This window comes from Heterocephalus glaber, unplaced genomic scaffold, assembly GCF_053883595.1.
Source record: "Heterocephalus glaber isolate CG9 unplaced genomic scaffold, H.glaber_assembly_v1.0 deba00001687, whole genome shotgun sequence".
Classification (NCBI taxonomy): domain Eukaryota; kingdom Metazoa; phylum Chordata; class Mammalia; order Rodentia; family Bathyergidae; genus Heterocephalus; species Heterocephalus glaber.
Window position 1 is genome coordinate 2,159,942 of NW_028258412.1, and position 19,697 is coordinate 2,179,638.

A 19,697-nucleotide genomic window follows, 5' to 3' on the forward strand; every position below is an offset into this window, starting at 1 on the left:
GGTGTTTGATTTTGTTTGCTTATTTGTATGTTTTCTGGGAAAGCCTTTTCCTGTGTATGATGTAAATTTTTTATTTCTAAAGTAAAACATTCTCATAAGGTACATAAATTATTACCATTTCTAAGTTAACAAAACTGAGACTAATGGTTACCACTGTAGCTGGATGTTCTTCTCTGCTGGAAACTGGACAGGAGGATGAAGGAACTGAACTGAAGTCCAACTCTAGCTCTGTATTAGATGAGATGCCTTGACCAGTAAGCCAGATGAATGGCCCAATGATACAACAAGAAAGTAAGAAACATTTTAGGGCCAAGAAGTAACCCAGAAAAGTAAGAAAATACCAAACTTGGCTTTTGCCTTGAAGGAAGCTGCCAAACCAGGAAAACTTATGCTTACATTTAATTGTCTGTGCCCCTTGCCAAGGTGAAGAGTCTAAGAGACCTTTCCCAAGCAAAATAGGACCCCAAGGTAAGGAAAAATTAGGAAAAAAAAAACCCTACTAACATTATGGGGCCTAAACATAATTGATTTCACCTTGAACACAGGTGCCAACTTAAATGTAGAAGATAGCTCCCTGGATAAATAAAAGCTATAAATCAGGCTCATAATTCAGGCAGGTTTATAATCCAAATTTCCACTCTGTGGTTGGCCTGAAAGATCAGAAAACGTAGTCTAAAGTCATCTCAGATTTGCTACATTCCTGGTGCTAGGATGAAACAAAAGAAATCCTTTTCTTGAGGAAATGACCTGCCATCTAGGCAGGCAGTACAACAGGTAAAATCTGTGAAAAATGAGCCCATGTTCAAAAATCATAAAATATTTGGAGAAAGAAGGCTGTAAATGACAGCGTAAATATAAGAAGGCAGAGTTGGGACCATGAGGACCTCTGTTATTAGAAGTACCAGGGATAGAATATAAAGTATTTCTGTTTGATATATTTAAAGAAATGAAAGAGGTTAAAGACCTAGAGTTTATAAAATGATCAAGCTGGTCACTCTATAGCATATTTGGAAAAATTAAAAATTAAAAAACATATTAAATACTCATCACACAGGTTGTAGAAAATTAGATACTCTTTTCTTTTCCTGCAGTGTTTGGTGCTGGGGATGGGATCCAGGACCTCACGCATGCTAGGCAAGTACTCTACCACTGAACTGCACTCCCAGCCTGAAAATCAGACATTATTGAAAGAATTAGTATACTGAAAAGAGATATGAAGAAACTACCCAGGATTCAGCAGAGAAACACAGAAATGATAAAATTAAAGAGAAATAATATACGTGGAGGATAGTGTGAGAAAGTCTAACAAATATTTAATCAGAGCTGCAGATAGAGAAAACGGGGAAGGAGCAACAGCTGAATAAATAATAAGATGAACATTTTCCAGAGCTGACCAAAGACACTAATTTGCAAATATATGAAGCCCAAAAAACCACTGGCCTGGAAATATAAAAAGAAATCCACATCTAGATACATGACACACAATACCAAACAGAGACTCTTAAAATAGCCAAAGAGAAAAGGAGGGTACCTTCAAAAGCTATATTCCTTACTTCTCAATGGCAAAAATGGAATTTGGAAGAACAATATCTTCAAAATGCAGATGACTTACCACAGAGTTACAGCTTGATAAACTCTTTTTAAGGTGAAAATATTGTAAGTCAAAAATGCACTGAGTACACCTAACCTACCAAATAAACATCCTAGCTTAGCTATCTGGTACACAGCGCCCTTCCGGAGCATCAGTTGCCTTTCCTCATGATCAGGGCTGACTTGGGTGCTACGGCCACAACCACTGCACACCATTGTGAGAGGATCACATTGCATATCACTAGCCCAGGAAATGATCCAAATGCAAATTCTGAAGCATGGTTTCTACTAAAAGTATACTGCTTTTGCACCATTGTAAAGTTGAAAAGTTATATACCATCTTAAGTGGGGAGACCATCTGTGCTGAGAAAAAATAACTGCAATCTAAAGTTGCATATCTGGTAAAAATATTTCAGGGCCAGGGATTTAGCTCAGTGGCAGCACGCCTGCCTCACAAGCACAAGGTCCTAAATTCAATTTCCAGTACAAAAAAAAAAACCTTTCAGGAATGGGCAAAATAAAAACCACTCAAGATAAGTCCAAGTGGAGATACTCTGCTAAAGAATGTACCAGTGTCCCAGACTAAGAGGCCTACAATGTAAGGTGTGAAAAGCGAAATGTGGAAGCCACTGAGGTCTGTGCCCCACCTGAACAAGGGGATATACTAACAGGAAAGCATGAGACCTAAGAAACAGGAGTGAACAGAACCTAGAGAGGAAGGGAAAAGGAGGTCATGGATGACAAGTGTGCATTAGGTACAGGGAACTGTTCTCTCTTGGGGAGAGCTCTTGAGACATACAGAATGAACAGAAAGCCTGATGCATTTGGGTTTGAGAGACTTAGAGAACTGGCAAAGAATTTGGAGTAGTGAATTGATAAGTATGTAGCAAACTAAGAAAAAGAAACAGACAAGAAAGTGAAAATACATCCAGGAAAAACAATACTACTGTTTTGCAGGAAAGAAAGAAATAAAAGCAATGTACTAAATGGTTGAGACATTATAGTGTTATAATCATGTTAGCACTGAATAATCATTTAAAGAACGATTGTCACTCTCTGTTCGCTTTTTGTTTTCTTTTGTTTTTGGTACTGGGGATCAAACTCTAGACCTTGAGCTTGAGAGGCAGATGCCAGAACCACTGAGCTAAATGCCCTGCCAATTGTCACTCTTTGGAGAGATAAAAATGGCCCAGGGTCCTTTGTGGGGTGATGCAGGGAATGGGAGCTAAATCCTCCCCTTCCATAGTGGGAAGTCCATTGATAATTTTTAAGACTGGAAAAAAAAGATCAAGAAGTAGCAATACAAGAATGTTTAAGATATGGGGTAAAAATCAAATAATTTGGGCAGGGTAAGTAGTATGATTGCTTCTGGGGAAGTTCAGGAAAACCAACCAAATTCCTTCATTTTCCCTCCCTCCCTCCCTCCAACCCTCTCTCCCTTCCCTAGGTTTCTGCTATATTACTTAGGCTGGCCTTGAACTCCTGAGATTCTCAACACCTAGAACTATAACTGCATATCACTGTGCTCAGCTTGACATCTGGTTTTTATATCTGGCTTTCTGTAATGTTTGACTTTTTTTGTGTGTGGTACCAGGGATGGAACTCAGGACCTTATGCTTGCAAGGCAGGCACGGTGGCACTGAGCTAAAACCCTGGCCCTGTCGTGTTTGACTCTTAAATTATGGACTTGTCAATCTTTGATAGAAGTAAGTTCTTTAAAAGAAAATGGATACTCAGTGTCTGGCTCAGAAAACTTCCCTTTCAGTTGATATCCTCTGGCTTTGACTTTGTGGCAAGAAACCAAACTTGAATACTTAAAAGATATTTGACCTGAGTCCAAACCCTGCTATGTATCATCAAGATTGCCACCAATCCAGTGCTTACTATATGACAAACACACAGGAGTTCAGCGTGTTAATTCTGAAAATAACTAGGGAAGGAAGGCACTAGACCGATAGTGACACTGAGGCACGGAAAGACCAAAGTGATGTGCTGAAGTTAGAATTTGAACCCCAAACTGTTCACTGAAAAGCCTGTGTTTTTGGTCTTGAGACAGGGTCATCCTATGTAGCCCTGGCTGGCCTTACTTGAGATTCTCCTGCTTCAGTCTTCTGGGAGCTAGGACTCCAAGTGTGTGTCACCATGCCTGGCTAAGACTACTCTTTAAATACTCTGCCTTGAGTATCCCTTATCTGAAATGCTTGGGACCAGGAGCATTTGAGATTATTTTGGGGTTTTGAAATATGTGCACATATACAGTGAAATATTCTTGGGGATAGGACCTGAGTCTAAACATGAAACACATTGATGTTTCACATACACCTTATACACATAGCCTGAAGGTAATTTTATACAATACAGTAAATAATTTTGTGCATTTTGGCTGCAACACATCATATAAGGTCAGGTATGACACTTTCCATTTGTGGTGCCAATTCAGTGCTCAAAAAGTTTCAGATTTTGGAGCACTTTTGTTTTCGTTTTGTTTTTTGAGATGGGTCTTGCTGTTTTCCTAGGCTGGCCTTGAACTCACAGGCCCAAGTGAACCTCCTGCTTCAGCTGCCAGAATGGCTGAGATAACAGGTGCATGTCATTGTGCTCAGAGTGGAGCATTGCAGATTTTGGATTTTAGATTTTGCATTAGAGATGCTCAACCTACATTATTCTCTCTCCCAAACTGGTTTCTACATGACTCCCCCATGACAGATAATATGGAACAAACCAGTGGTGTCACTCCTGGGTCATTCTGGGTAAAGGAGGCTGTGGTACATCCCTAGCTCCCTCAGCTGGAGGTGAGAGAGAGAGAGAGAGAGAGAGAGAGAGAGAGAGAGAGAGAGAGAGAGTGTCCCAGTGACTTACAGAGTAGGTGACGCCACTGGAAGAGACGGGGGATGCTTCACTGTTGGCAGAAGTGGTCACGGCCAAAGAAGCTAAAGCAGGGAAGAGGCTTTCCATCTCTGGCTCCTCCGACAGGTTGTCCTCACTGTCCACCTGGCTGTGCTTTTCTGTCTCCCTGCTCTGCCAGCCCTCCACCGCTGTACCGTCCTTTTCAGACAGGGCCACGTCCATGCTGCCAGTGATGGACATGAACTCATCCATGCTCCCATTGGCCACAAGGTCGCTCTCCAGGCTGTCCTGCACAGCTAGCTCCTCCCGAGGGGCCTCATCCCGGGAAGTGGTGGCCTCACTGCTCTGCCCATCCTCCACGCTGCTGTCCCCAGGTCGAAGCACGGGGGGGATGGTCCGCTGGGCCTCCAAGACACTGTCTTCTGTGCTCAGACTGGGCTCTGAGTGCTCTGAGAGGCCAGAGGAGAAGTTGTGGGAAGAAGGATGACCAGAATCTGGGGAGCAAGTGCCATTTGCCAGGTTCCCGTTAGGGATCTTGGGCAGTTTCTCCTCCATCCTGCCTTCTACTTCCACTTGCTCAACCTCATCCACGGACTCAAACACCTGTAGACAAGGACACAAAGACAGATGGGCTAGGATGTGCATGGCAGCACCACATATGGCAGCAACCTAAATATCCAATCCAGAGGATGGGTTTCAGGATGGAACACGCATGCAGGGAAATGCTACACCATCGGTGAGAAGAGTGAGGAAGAATAAGGTGTGACAAAGAAAAAAGGGGTCTGAGTACTTTGATAGGAATAGATGGTTCAGAAAGAAACAGGAAAGCACCACGGAGGACTCTAAGGAGAGTAGTGCACTGGCAGAGAATAATTTCCTCAGATAAGCTTTCACCATGTGCATGTCATTTTTTCTAAGTAAAAAGTTAGTTAATGTAAGAAATAGGCTAAAAATTTACTCTCTCCATGTGGTGGGTGGGCTATTATGGATCAACGTTCAAAACCAGTTAGCTATATATGAAATACTATAAAAGTGTCTCCAGAATACATTTTAGTTTTGTACAGCTTTTTTTTTTTTTTTTTGGTACCAGGGATCGAACTCAGGACCTTGCGCTTGCGAGGCAGGCGCTGGAACCAGTGAGCTAAATCCCTGATGTCCAGAATACATTTTAAAGATCATTTGTAGTTCTTTATGTCCTTAGGCCCTACCCTTTCAACTGGATTTAGTCAGTCTCATGTGTTCTGTTTTGTATTTTTGCAGTAGTAGGCATGAAACCCAGCGCTTTCACATGCTAGGCAAGTGCTCTACCATGGAGCTACACTCCCAGTTCATATCTGTGTTTTCAAGTACTTCTTTTTGATTGATTTAACATATGTAATTCTTTTTAATCCCAGAGTTAAAATTAGATTTTTCACTTCAAAGTATTTCTTTTCTTTTACACAAAAACTGATGTACTATGCATATTTTTGCACTTTATTTTTCTCTTCAATATTAGTGAATTATCTTTTCATTGAGTAAAATAGAAAAGTGTTGAATGATATAATGATGGCATTTATGTAGAAATTTTTAAAAACTACTAACTGCTGTTACATATTATCTAATACTTCTACGTATGTGAAGGCATGTGGAAGGTGCTGAAAGGATACAGCAGACTGGTGAAAGTGGTGTTATTTCAAAGCAGGGCATGTGAGGTGAAGGAAGAGAGAAGTCTGCTTAGCTTCCTCTGCAATATTTTAACATTTTACAGGGAAAACAGAATCATAGAGGCTGACTATACTGTATTGCTAAAAAATCCACTTTTAATGCTAGCATTAGAAGCTAAAACACATAAACCAAAAGTGACCAGTAGAAGACAGGCATTCAGTTCTCACTACCCCAGGTGGGGAACAGGGCCTCTGGAAGTCACCTGTGTGCTGCTGCTGGAGTCACTCTGCAGGCAGAGGTTCTGGCGGCCGGAACTGCAGCTCTGCGAGGACTGAGAGAAAGAGAAGCTGGGGGGAGAGTCCTTGAGGCTGCTCTCACCCTGCTCAGGAGGGAAAGCTGGGCTGTAAGCCAAGAAATCTGTTCCAGCTTTACTCCTGGCCAGGACAAGTCCCCTCTGAGGGTCTCACCTTCCTAGTTGTCCAGTGTAAGAAAAGAGAGACCACTCCTGAACCCAGGGGCCTCCTCAGGGATTACTTTGGCCTGTGGGTCCCTACTTCCAATCTTTGGCAACTAGAGCACCCCTCCCTTAATGGCTCTGTTAAACTGGAGACTTCTGGCTGATGAATTACTTTCACTCAGAGTAACTGGTTCTATTATTGCCTCAATGTTTCACCCACTTCCTGTATTCAAGCCTTTTGTCCTCTAATTTCATGGTGTCTGCCCACCCTAAGGCAAGGCTTGGTCATGTGGTTCGCTTTAATCAATAGGTTAACAGAGCAGAGACTTAAAATATTTGTGCACTTCTGCTTTCTCTCATTAGCATCTGCTTTCACCGTGAGAGCAGCCTCCGATAGCCTGATGGAGGGTAAGACACACTGAGCAGAGCCGAGGCCCCAGATGGGGCAGGCAGTACAATCAACATGAACCACTTTGTAGGTGACAGCCACTGATAGCTGGCAGCAGCGCAACTTGGAGCAGAGGTGCACAGCTCACCCACAGACTCAGGGGCAAAAATATTGAGCACAGTGTGGATGAATGGAAATTTCTGGCTTCAGGTGGTTTTTATTTTGCAGTTTTCCTGAGGCAACTGAGGATGATACAACCCTGGTGAGAAGAATGAACTGTTCGAGGTCCTTCTGTGGGCTGTTCAGCTGAGGTTCTATGAGCCCAGAAATGTCTGCTTGGCTACTAGCACATTCCTGATAGTACCTAGCATATTGTAGGTACTCAGTAAGCCTCTGTTGATACACTGTGCTTGCTATCTGATACACAAAGGCCAATCAAAATAGTGTAAAATTTAAAAAATTACAGTAAAAGACAAGATTGCTATTAATCTCCCTCAAAGTACTCCGCATCACTTTGAACACACTTATTTATCCCATTAGTCATGAAGCAGTTGTCTCTGAAGCAGTTGTGGAAGTCTTCTTTTGTGAGTGTCTTTACAAGATATGATTAAAAATATGGTGAATGCTGCTGCTGAGTGCCATCCGATGGAAAGGCAGGCTCATAAAAACAGAGTGTTTCCTCAGACCCCTTATTTATAGATCTGGTACTGTAAGATTTCTGGCTCTTCCCCAAAGTAAAAATGCCTATGAGCCAGGGATTTAGTTCAGTGGCACCGCGCCTGCCTCGCAAGCATAAGGTCCAGAGTTCAATCCCCAGTACCAAAAAAAAAAAAAAAAAATGACTACAAAAGGTAGATATTTTGAATTGACTTGGGGACACTGAGGCGGCCATGACTGTGCAATTAAAGACACTCACAAAAGACGACTTCCACAACTGCTTCAAAATGGCAAGAATGATCGGGTGTGTGCAAAGCAATGGGGATATTATGAGGGGGATAATAGAAACTGTAATAACATTTTTAGAATTATACATTTACTGTACGTTTGGATTATGCCTTGTACACTGTCTTGTTTGAGCTGCATACAAACCTCTCTCCATTTGACTGTCCCCATCTTACGGATGCAGAAATGCCCAGAAGAGAAGGTGCTTGTAGGAGATCCTAGAGCTAGTGCTGGAATTTAAACCTAAATGTGATTTCCCCCTACATCTTTCCTCCTCCTCAAAAGCAGCTAAGGGCGAGGCTGTCCCAAGGCCCTGAACACCCAGCCGTCACCACTCTAGAAACAGCCTGATGGAGCAGATACTGGCCATCACCACCCTGGTGCTCCCCTAGGCCAGAGATTCCTCACCTCGTTACTGATGGTGGAGTCCCTGTGCATCATCCGGTGCAGATGGCTGTCCAGGCTGGCCCCCGATGAGCATTTGGCCAGGGCAGCTGCATGTGACTCCCGTTCCCTCTGCCGCACGATTGCCTCGCAGCCCAGCCACTCAGCCATGGTCTGTGCATAGCAGGCATGAATCTGCTCATCTACCTGCCAGGGCAGATGCAAGTTCACCCAAGGGGCTGGGGCCCTTGGGCAGAACCAGCCTCATATGGAAGAGAATGGCTTTGACTGCTCCAGCACATATTCAATAAGCACCCAGCAGGTATTAACTAAGCACCTACTATGTTATGTTTCACATGGGCTAGGCCAGGAGATAGACAAGGGGCAAGATTCCTTCCTCCCTCCCTTCCTTTATTCATTCACTCATAAATCCATTCAACCACTTGTTGAGTCCCCACCATGTATCAGTCTACTAGGCTCTGGAGCAACAAAAGTGAGGATACTTTCTTTTCTTTACTACCTTCCTTCTCTAGTTCTTCATTCATTAATTCACTCACTCATTCATCCACTCATTCCTTTAATCTGTTATGTAGCTACAATATGCCAGCCATCAAGTCAGGCATATGGAATATAAAATGAGTAACCTAATATCCATCCAGCCAGCTGTCCATCCACTCACACAATGCATTACTGAGGGCCTCCCACATGGCTAACATGGGGCCAAGAGCTAAGAACACAAGGATGAATCAAACCAATGTGGTTTCTTTCCATGCAGCCATGGCCTGCTAGAAGGCTACAGGTTTCAAATTGTCTCTCTGTGGGTGGGATCTCAGCAGAGACATTGGGGGGGGCTCTCCTTGTCCCTGAGTCACACAGCCCAGGTGACTTGAGGACCTGAACCTGTCAGATACCTGGGCACATATGGGCAGGAGGCAAAGAGAGGGTGTGGGTCTACGCCCATCTGCCCAAGGTTGGCCTGGGTCCTCATCAAACTCCTTGAGGCTCCTCCAAGTCCTGCCCTCCTGGCATCCTAGGCCAGGTTCCACCACCCCTCACCTGGATGACCCCAGCAGTCTCTTCTCGGGTCCCTGCTTATCCTAGCTTGCCCCCTTCTATTCATATACCACTCAGCAACCTTCATTCTCATCTCCTCTCCGGCCTCACCTCTCACAGCTGCCCTTATTTCAGGCCTTTGTTTCAGCAACTCATGTCCACCATGTCTTTCTCCCCACTCCCCATGAATCACACAGACACACACCTCACATCATGCTGCCTCCCCTCTGTGCTCTTGCTATCCTCCTTCCCTAAGGTCTCTCCTCATCCTCTTTGCCTGGAATGCAACTCCTGAAGAATGTGGGTCTCAGCAGCTCCTCCAGGGCCTTTTCTTGGCCAGACTCTCCCTCCTGCCTGTCTTAGGTGCCCTCCAGGTGCTGGCATAGCTTCAGGTTGGCCTCTACCGTATCACTGACTGCCAACTCAATACCTGGCAAGGAGCTCACCTAGTGTACCTGGGGATGCCCAGATCCTCAGTAACTGTTTGCCCAGCACCCAGCAGACATGGGATGAATGTGGGTGGCCTTACACAGGGGCTGAGGTGACTATGGTTCACGTGCACAGATTCTCCTACGGAACTTCTGGAACTTCCCACCTTTAACTCTTCCAAGTCTGATTCCACCAGGAGAATAGGGTCAGCCTGGTATTACTGTGGTCAATACCTTCTTAACACCTGATAACCTCCCTTTCAAGAAAGTCTTTGTCAGGCTGGGGATTTAGTTCAGTGGCACCATGCCTGCCTTGCACGAGCACGGTCCTGAGTTCGATCTCCAGTACCAAAAAAAAAGAGAAAGTCTTTGCTCTTTTCTTCAGTACTGAGGATGGAACCCAAGGCTTCACATATGCTATGCAAGTGCTGTGGTATATAGGTGGTAAACTGAGCTACATTCCCAGCCCCTCCTAAGGTTTAATTGGCATACTGCAGTTGTACATATTTATGGGGTACGGTGTGATAATTTCATAAATGTATACAATATGTAACAAGGGCCAGGGATTTAGCTTAGTGGTTCTGCCACCTGCTTCAAAAGCACAAGGTCCCAAGTTGGATCCCCGGTACCAACCCCCCCCCCCCCAAAACCGATACAATATGTAACAATCAGGGTAATTTCCTTCTCCGTAAACATTTATCATTTTTTGTGCTGGTAACTTTCAAACTCCTCTTTTCTATGGCATCTACTTACAACTCAATTACATCATTTGGTTTTATTCTAAATGATGTATAGTTCTTCTGTTTATCGTGAGTCACAGTGGTTTCATATTTATGGCAAGAATATAAAATATCTTCTAAAATAAGTTATGTGTGGGTTGGGGATTTAGCTCAGTGGTGCCACCACTTGCCTTGCAAGCACAAGGTACTGAGTTCGATCCCCAGTACCAAAAAAATAAAAGTAAAATAAGTTATGTGAAATTTTTTTTTTTGGTACCGGGGATCGAACTCAGGACCTTGAGCTTGTGAGGCAGGCAGTGGAACCACTGAGCTAAATCCTCGGGCCAAGTGAGTTGATTTTTAAAAGACAAATATCAAATCAGTACAGGTGGTACATAGAGAGGAAGAATAAAATACCATAGATTTTCAAAACAGTAACAATGAGTGTAAAATACATCATTAGTGATTTTTATATTGATTACATATTGAAATGATTATATACTGGGGTTAAGAAAATCTATTAAAATGAATTTTACCTTGAAGAAATGTTATAGAACATCCCTCCGCCCCCACACACATACATGTGTGCAGAAGCAAAAGCTGGTGAGAGTGTAGTAAGGCCTGGAGCTAGCGAGTTGTACTAGGACAATGCTAGGCCCTGGTTTTTCTCATGTGCTGTCCTTGCATAGGATGTTACCACTGGAGAGGGCTGGGTGGGTACACAGCACTTCTGTACTAGTTTTACAACTTCTCGTGAACTTATAATTATATTAAAATACAATGTTTAAAGATATTAATCACATCTTTCTACTTTTATTATTTATTTTTTGTGGTGCTGAGAATTCAAACCACAGGGTCTTGCTAGGCAAGTGCTCTATCACTGAGCTATAACCCCTACCTCTGTCTTTTCACGTTTTAAAATGTGGCTATTAAGGGCCGGGGATTTAGCTCAGTGGTATCACCACCTGTTGCGCAAGTGCAAGGACCGGAGTTCCACCCCTGGCACCGAAAAAAAAAATGTGGCTATTAAAACATTTAAAATTTTGTATGTGTCACCATAATGCAGACAGTATGGTATTAGCAGTAGTATAGACATAGAAATTAATACAACAGAATAGACGACCAGAAGTACAGACACACACATATACATTAACTGATTTTTGACAAAGGTACAAAAGCAACTCAATGGAAGAATGCGAACCATTTCAACACAGGATGCTGGAGTAACAGAACACCACAGCTTAAAAATGAACCTTAATCTAAATGACATAGCAGACACAAAAATGAACTCATAATGGATCACAGACTTGCAGGTACAATATAAAACTACAGAAGTTTTAGGAAAAAAAATGAGAAAATCTTTGGACCCAGGGCAGGCTGGAAAGTTCTTAGACTTGACCCTAAAAACACAATCTCTAAAAGGAAAAATGGTCAGAGTAGAGTTCATAAAACATTTTAAAAGTGGTTGGGGATATAGCTGGAGATATAGCTAGCTGGAGATAGCTGGATATAGCTGGGGATACAGCTAGTAGAGCACTTGCCTAGTGTATGTGATGGCCTAGTTTAAAAGATTTTGGGGCTGGAGATATAGCTCAGCAACATAGCATCTGCCTGGCAAGCATGAGGTCCTGAGTTTGATCCCCAGTACCAAAAAAAAATTTTGTTTTGCAGAAGATCCTTTTACAATAGTAAAAAGACAAGGTACAAACTAGGGGCAAATATCTGCAAAACTCTTATCTGACAAAGGATAATTATCTAGAGTATATAAAAGAACTCTCAAAGTCAACAGTCAAAAACCAAACAATCCAATAAAAAGATCCACAAAGACATGAGCAGACAATTCACCAGAGGAGGTAAGTGATGGCCACCAAGTACACAGGAAAGTATTCAACCTCACCAGCCATTTAGGAAACACAAATCAAAACCACAATGAAATGTCATTTAGATTCATTCCTACCAGAGTGGCTAAAAAACAAACAAACAAAAAACCCTAAAACAAAGCAGACCAACCAATCAAACAAAACAAAAATCAGTGGCAGCACCAAACTCTGGTGAAGATGCAGGCGTGGCTCACTCATATGTGGCTGGAGGGAATGTAAAAGGGTACAGATGCTGCCAGAGTGTGGCAGTTTGCCGCTACCATACCAACCAGCAGCTGTACCACTGTGCATTTATCCCAGGGAAATGACAACTAATGCTTACACGGAAACCTGTACGTGAATGTCCACTGCAGCTTTGTTCATACTAAAAAAAACAAGCAAACTGGAAACAACTCAGCTGCCTATCCACAGGTGAATCAAACTGGGGTATACCTACCTACTGATTTTTTTTCTACCTACTGATTTGACAACTTATATGGAGCTCCACAGACTGATGCTGAATGAAAAAAGTCAATCCCAAAATGTTACATGCTATACGATTTCATTTATTTAACACATAGAAAATGGTAAGAGATTAGTGGCTGCCAGGGGTTGGGGATGAGGTTAGGAGGGAGGTAGGGTGGCTATAAAAGAATAAGAATATCCTTACAGCATCAGAAATTTTCTGTATGTTGACTGTGGTGAGTGCAAATCTCCACATGTGAGAAAAGTGAGGAGAACTAAATACACACAAACAAAGGAGTACAGATACAACTGAATCAATAGATCTACCATACCAAGGTCAATACCCTGACAGCATTACTGTACTACATCACAGCTTTGCTAGGTGTCACCATTGGGGGAAGCTGCATAAAGGATACACAGGGTTTTTATTTTTTTGTTTTGTTTTGTTTCACACCATTTTGGGTTTTTTGTAGTACTGAGAATTAAGCCCAGGGCTATATCCTCAGGCCATTTTTAATGTTTTATTTTGAGACAAGGTCTTGCTAAATGGCTAAGTTGCCCAAGTTGGGCTTGAAATTGTGATTCTCCTGTCTCAATCTCCCAGAATATTGAGATTACAGGCATGTCACCATACCTAGCTCTGCATTACTTCTTGCAACTGTGTATGAGTTTATAATGATTTCAAAATGAAAGATTTATTTAGAAATTACATATATGGCTTGTGTTGTACTTCTATTAGACAGCATTACCCTCGAGATCCAAGCTATTTCAACTGTCCCCTGCCCACCTTGGTTCAACATGGAACGAGAGCTCCTTCACCCCACAGCACCTGGGCTCCTTTGGCAGCCAAAGACTTTGGTACCCATCATGGTTAACCAACCTCCTTCCTGTCTGTCTCCGTCATTCCGAACTGGTAATGGCCGAGGAGGAAGGGCCACACAGCCTTGCGGATCTCTGGCTGGATGCCTCCATAATAGATTAGACGCAGCAGTTCCTGCTCCTCATAACTCTGCAGTGGTGGGGGACAAAAAGGGTTTGGTCCACAGATATCCAGTGGGTGGCTTTACGGCTCAGCAGTCTTGCCTATCAGAAACAGCTTTAGAGGTCCTAGCAGAAATGAGCACAGTCCTGTGTACCTGGATATACTGGAACATCATAGGAAAAAGCCAAATGTGGGTAACTCCCCACCCCAACTGCTCACCAATGGGAGACTATGTGTACCTATGTGAGAACCCCATAAGAGGTTTAAAAAGGAAAGAGGTTATCCTACATGAAAGATGTTCATTGTGTATTAAATGAAAAATAACAACAACAAAAAATACACAAAACGTGTAGAATGAAATCATTTTATAAAGAAAATTAAAAAGGCCAGTATATAATGAATTAACATTTCTATTTAACTTTCAGTCAATGTTTCATGTTGTGCTTATTGGGAAATACTATGTTGGAGTTATTCCTGTTGACTCAGCTCTAAGAAAAGAACTCTAAAGTGAATTCATCTGAAATGAACATGTCTAGTTGAGACTTCATATACTAATAACTTTTGTGCACACTAGCATGATATTAACAACTGTCTGCTTTATTGTAGGTGGAACAGATGTGCCCACTTAAAAAAATCATTTTCAGGCAAAATATTTGCAGTTAGGATTAGCTGAACTGAGGAAACAGCAGGTCCCAGCAGTACTTGTGCTTGCGGCTACAGGAGGCTGCTTTATTTCCCCTCACTTCTTTTTTTTTTGGTACCGGGGATCAAACTCAGGACCTTGCGCTTGCGAGGCAGGCGCTGGAACCACTGAGCTAAATCCCCAGCCCTTCCCCTCACTTCTTTACTGCATACTGTAACATTAAAAGTCTGTTCTTCGTAGTAAGCCTAGTCTTAGATGTATCAATCACCATGGAAAAGCCAACCGTTCTTTTGTCTCTTGGGAATTCTGACTTGTATTACACAGACAGCTTTGTGAAGCTGTTTGAAAATTATTTGTGGCAGTTATGAAAGAAAGTAATGTAATCCACTTTTAGGCCAAGGACAGGAAAAAGCAGATAGATTCCCTCCCCACTATTTCCCCTCCTGCTGTCTGGAGGCAGATGACCACTAGCCCTTGAAGAATGGTTGGATCACAAAGCTGAAGGAGCCTAAATCTCTGGGGTAGGACAGATGCCCACTCATCAGAAACACCCACCCAGGATATTCAGTACACAAGAAATAAAACCCCATGGTATCAAGCAACCCAAATAGTGGGGCGATTACCATTGCTCAGTCTAACCTAATATGACAATGCAACCAAAAGTGAAAATGTGGCCAAACAGGGTGGGAAAAGTATATGTTAGATAAAAAATATTCACTCTTGGTCAATTTATTGTTTCAACTGATTTGTCCTTAGATTAATGCCTTCCAAATTGGGAAGATTCACCAAAGCACTTGGGGAACTTTCAAAATATATAGATTCTTGGGCTCCACTCTTGGAGATGCTACATTAGTTTGAGCTGGAGCTGAGCTGAGAAATCTATGATGTTTTAAATTTCTCGGGAAACATACACACTCATACTGCAGGGGATTATGAATACTTTGACCTTCTGAGAAAGTAAGTTGGCCTATCTATTTAAAATGTAAATGCATGGCAATCAATTTTACTTCCAGAAGCCCATTCTTGAAATAAAAATACTAGAGCAGGAAGATCTGTGCTTATAATTATCTTGACTGCAATGTTGTTTGAAATAACTTTTTAAAGAGAAAGGAAGAATGCAGATGTTTGTTATTAGGGGAAGATTTGAGTAAGTTATGGGCTATTCATACGAGGTGCAAAGTTGGAACATTCACTATCTCATCTAGAAATCTGGAGATGTTTATTCATTCAGTGGACATAAAAGTGGGTGGGTCATGGGCCGGGGATGTAGCTCAGTGGCACTACACCTGCCTGACAAGCATAAGGTCCTGAGTTCGATTCCCAGTACCGGAAAGAAAAAAAACTTAAAACACAAGTATGTATAACATTAACACATTTAAAAATAAAGGATATGGTAAGGAAGATATAAATATTGAGGTATAGACTTATATACCTCAGTAATACTTTATAGATTTATCTACCTATATATTATATATAATAATTATTCCATAAGAGATCAAAAATAAGATAGATACCTAGATATAGGTAACAAATCTATGTAAATATAAAAGATATAGAAATATAACCTGTATAACATATACAGATACATCTATAAATATATCTATAGTTATGTAGATTTATATATAAAAATACAATAAGTTATATATCTATCATCTTATATATTACAGATATACAGATAAGCTATAATATATATATTAGATCTATGCATGACTCCACATGGCTCTGTATCTATAGCTACAGATACAGAGATATAGATAAGGTATAAGGACATAGATATTGCGATGGGTAAGCATATGAAATACAAAGAACATTCTACACCAAGTGAGACCAACCATTCACGCAGGGGATCATGGAAATATTTAATTTTTAAATTTTATATACTTTCATTCTTTATTCTTTGAATTATTATAATAAAAGAGCATTACTCCTGTAACTTAAAAAAACAACTATTTTTGGTGAAAAGAAAAATAATTCTTTTAGTCTAGGCTTGGGAATCAATGTGTTTTTCCTACTGAATCCACAGGCAACTTTCCCACTCCCCAGGAATGGTCACAGAGCAGCTTCTCACAGGGTATGGGGACCAGCTCATCCCAGGTGCTCCCCAGCTGGGCTTCTCCAGCACCTGGTGGGAAGGCACAAAGCCAATAGGGCCACCAGATCCACTCAGGTGGAGGAAACAGGTGCCTTCGCCAAAATCCTGTTCTTGGCATAAATTAGTGCTTCCTAAAATGAGTTCTGCCTTCCATGAGCCATGGGATGGATTTTTCCAACAAAGGTTTCTGTGGTCAAATATATTTGAGAGAATGTTTTTCATCAATGGTGGCAAACCTATGGCACGTGTGCTGCAGTGGACTGTTTCTGTCATTGAGAACTCTAAAAGGTTTGCCATCCCTGTTCTACATGCTTGCCTCCATACCCCTGATTTCTTGAGTGTGATAAGGATATCAGCACAGCCAAAGTTCTCGGAAGTCCCACTAAATTTAGAAAATGATTTAACCTTTAAAGAACCCTGTCTTTGGAGCAATACTGCAGATTGAACCCTGTGCCTTTGCACTGAGCTATATCCCCAGGCCTCTTTTCAACTTTTTCTCTGTGAGACAGGGCCTCAGTAAGTCACTAAGTTGCCCAGGCTGGCCTCAAACTTGCAATCCTCCTGCCTCAGCCTCCCAGAGTGCCACGATTACTCGCATGCACCACCATACTTGGCTTCCCTAACCATCTGATGATGAAATTTTTCAAACATACACATTTTCCTTCCAGAGACATTTGGATTTTACTAAGGAAATCTTAGAAAGCATTCAAGGAATCTTTAGGCAAAGTATCTTTGCGGAACTTCAGGCCCAAAGAAGGAGATGGGAGAAAAGAGTTCCAGCAGTGGTGGAAAAGCTCTTCGTGATCTCGCTGCCTCCCTCAAACTCAGGTGCTTTCCTTGTAGTTTCACCTAGATCACAAATTCCATGAGCTAGACACAGATGGCAGCAACTTGTGCAGGACAGTGTACGGCCAGTGTACAATAACAAATGCTCACAAACTGATTAATGCTTTACTCTCAGGAGAGCATACAGGTTAAACACCTCTCATCCAAAATGCTTAGGACCAGAAGTGTTTTGGATTTCAGATTTTGTAGTTTTTTTCATATATGCAATGAAATATCTTGGGGGAAGGGACCCAAATCTAAACACAAAATTCATGTGTTTTATTTACACCTTATATGAATAGCCTGAAGGTAATTTTATACAGATATCGTTAGTGCATGTGCGTTTTGACTCTAACCCAGCATATATGGTCAGGTGGCTGTATATACAATCTTCGACTGTGGTGTCAAGTCCCTGCTCAAAAAGTTAGGGATTTCGGAGGATTTTCAATTTTGGATTTTCACATAAGGGATGCTAACCTGTATATGTTTTTCAGTCCCTCAATTTTAACCCTAACAGGCAGAGTTGTGAGTTTGGAACTCTCAAGAATACGAGGGCCTTTCAATGTGCATATGGGCAACCCAGGCATGTGGATCTTGAGTACCCAAAAGCAGGGGCATTTATTCCTCAGAAGACACAACAGCCTCCACCCTACCGCAGCCCAAGCCCTGCCCAGGCTTACTGTGCTGTCCTGAAGGTACTGCTCCCAGATCCCAGTTGTCAGTCCCTGCCCAGCGTCACAGGGCATGTCTGGAGACACAATCATGTGGTTGACGAGGGCTGACAGATGCGTCCTCACAGTGGACAGGTGTCTGCAGTAGGCAAGCCCTGCAGGGCAGAGAAGGAAAGCATCATCATCTACCATACAATACCCCCTGCCTTGTCTCATGGAGTCTGCAAAATGTTGTCTTGCTTCCCAGCTTCCTGGACCCCACAATGAGCAAATTCTCATCACTCCCTTTGCCAGACAAAGAAAATGAGACTAGGAGGGAGGAGTGATGTCATTTGCTGGCTTGACTGCTTATCCCTAAGAAGGTTTTGTCACCTTTCTCAAGGTGTCTGAGTGGAGCTCATGCTCTCTGTGCCTCTCCAGGCTCATAGAGGTGACCTGCACTACTACTGCACACACAGGCCCATGCGGGTCGGATTAAGACTTTTCTAGAATGCTTGAAAATGCATGTTTTATCTCCCCCATCTAAGCCTTGGAGCTGGGGAAATAAAACCTGCTAAGAATCAATACAGCAGAGAGGAGAAAATCAAAGCCTGGAGAGGTAGGTAGGCCATGTTCAAGTGCCAGCTCTCCTTTCTGTTAGCTGTGCGACCCTCAGCAAATCCCTTTGCCTCTCTGCTTTAGTTTCCTCACCTGATAAATGAGAGTTATCAGAATAGGATACCTGATTAGGAATTTTAAAGTTTCAGGAAAGGGATCAGATCACATTACTCTTCTTCCCACAGGAGAAGGGAACAGACATTTATTGAGCACCTGCAACATGCCATATGAAGTATTAGGGGCTTTATAAAAGCTTCTCATCCAATCCTGAAAACAAACCCTCCAAGGTGAGGCTTAGGGTGCAGTGGTGATTAAACCAAACCCCTGGCCCAGGGGCCCAAGTGTTCACCACCCTCTTAGGATTCAGGGATAAAATGTACACCTGATCTGTAGATGAGGAAACTGGAGGTTAATGCAATTTCCTCAAAACCAGACATCTAGGAAATAGAAGAGCAGAAGTTCAAACTCCAGAGTCTGGCTCCTTCCCCTGCTATTGTTGACATATAGTAGCCACTCAATAAATGCTCCTTGGATGCCACACCATCAATGATTATAGATACCTACATCCATAGAAGGCTCTGGAAAGGATCTGGTACTTCATATTGTCACAGAGCAGTTTCAGAGGAGCCCTGCAGGTGCAGAGAGAGGGAGATGCTTAGAACAGAACTATACTCGGCACAGATTGTCTGAAGACCTCACTTCATTCACTCTTGAGGGTAGATTAAAATCAGCCAGCCTGGGGACTGCAGCTTGGGCTGCTAGGATTCCCACCCACCCAGCAGCATGGCTGTCCTGCTATCTGCACCCACATTTTCCTTTGAGGAACCACCTATAAGTCTCTGTGGGTGGATAAGTCTACCTAGTGTGCGATCTAGGATGGAGCTAAGGTATTTGGCTCAGAGGTGATCACGTGACCCAACAGGGCCAATGAGAATCAGCCCTGCGACTGTCATTGGAACTACTAGGAAACACTCTTTTTTTCTGCTTGGGTTTCTAACGTAGTGGGACATATAATCAGAGTTGCTGGAAACCATCTTTGCCATTGCATGGGGAACTAGCACAAAGGCAAGCAGAGACAACGTTTAAAAGAACACAGGGATTCTTATCTTGA

At 42.5% G+C, this 19,697-nt stretch overlaps 1 protein-coding gene across 10 annotated transcripts in view; it reads right to left on the reverse strand.

The window, feature by feature from the left end:
* The window catches only part of Sgsm1 (small G protein signaling modulator 1), a 92,695-nt gene that overhangs the window by 19,106 nt on the left and 53,892 nt on the right, over window positions 1-19,697 (reverse strand). For 9 of the 10 annotated variants that reach the window (XM_004843337.3, XM_013071977.3, XM_004843339.4 and 6 more), the window contains 6 exons: window positions 19,151-19,215; window positions 17,999-18,144; window positions 13,657-13,785; window positions 8,277-8,459; window positions 6,344-6,412; window positions 4,450-5,040 (listed from right to left, as the gene is read on the reverse strand). In XM_004843337.3, coding sequence (XP_004843394.1) covers window positions 4,450-5,040; window positions 6,344-6,412; window positions 8,277-8,459; window positions 13,657-13,785; window positions 17,999-18,144; window positions 19,151-19,215 — 1,183 coding nt within the window. The remainder of the gene's footprint in view (window positions 1-4,449; window positions 5,041-6,343; window positions 6,413-8,276; window positions 8,460-13,656; window positions 13,786-17,998; window positions 18,145-19,150; window positions 19,216-19,697) is intronic. The other variant, XM_087198026.1, reaches the window with a different exon arrangement.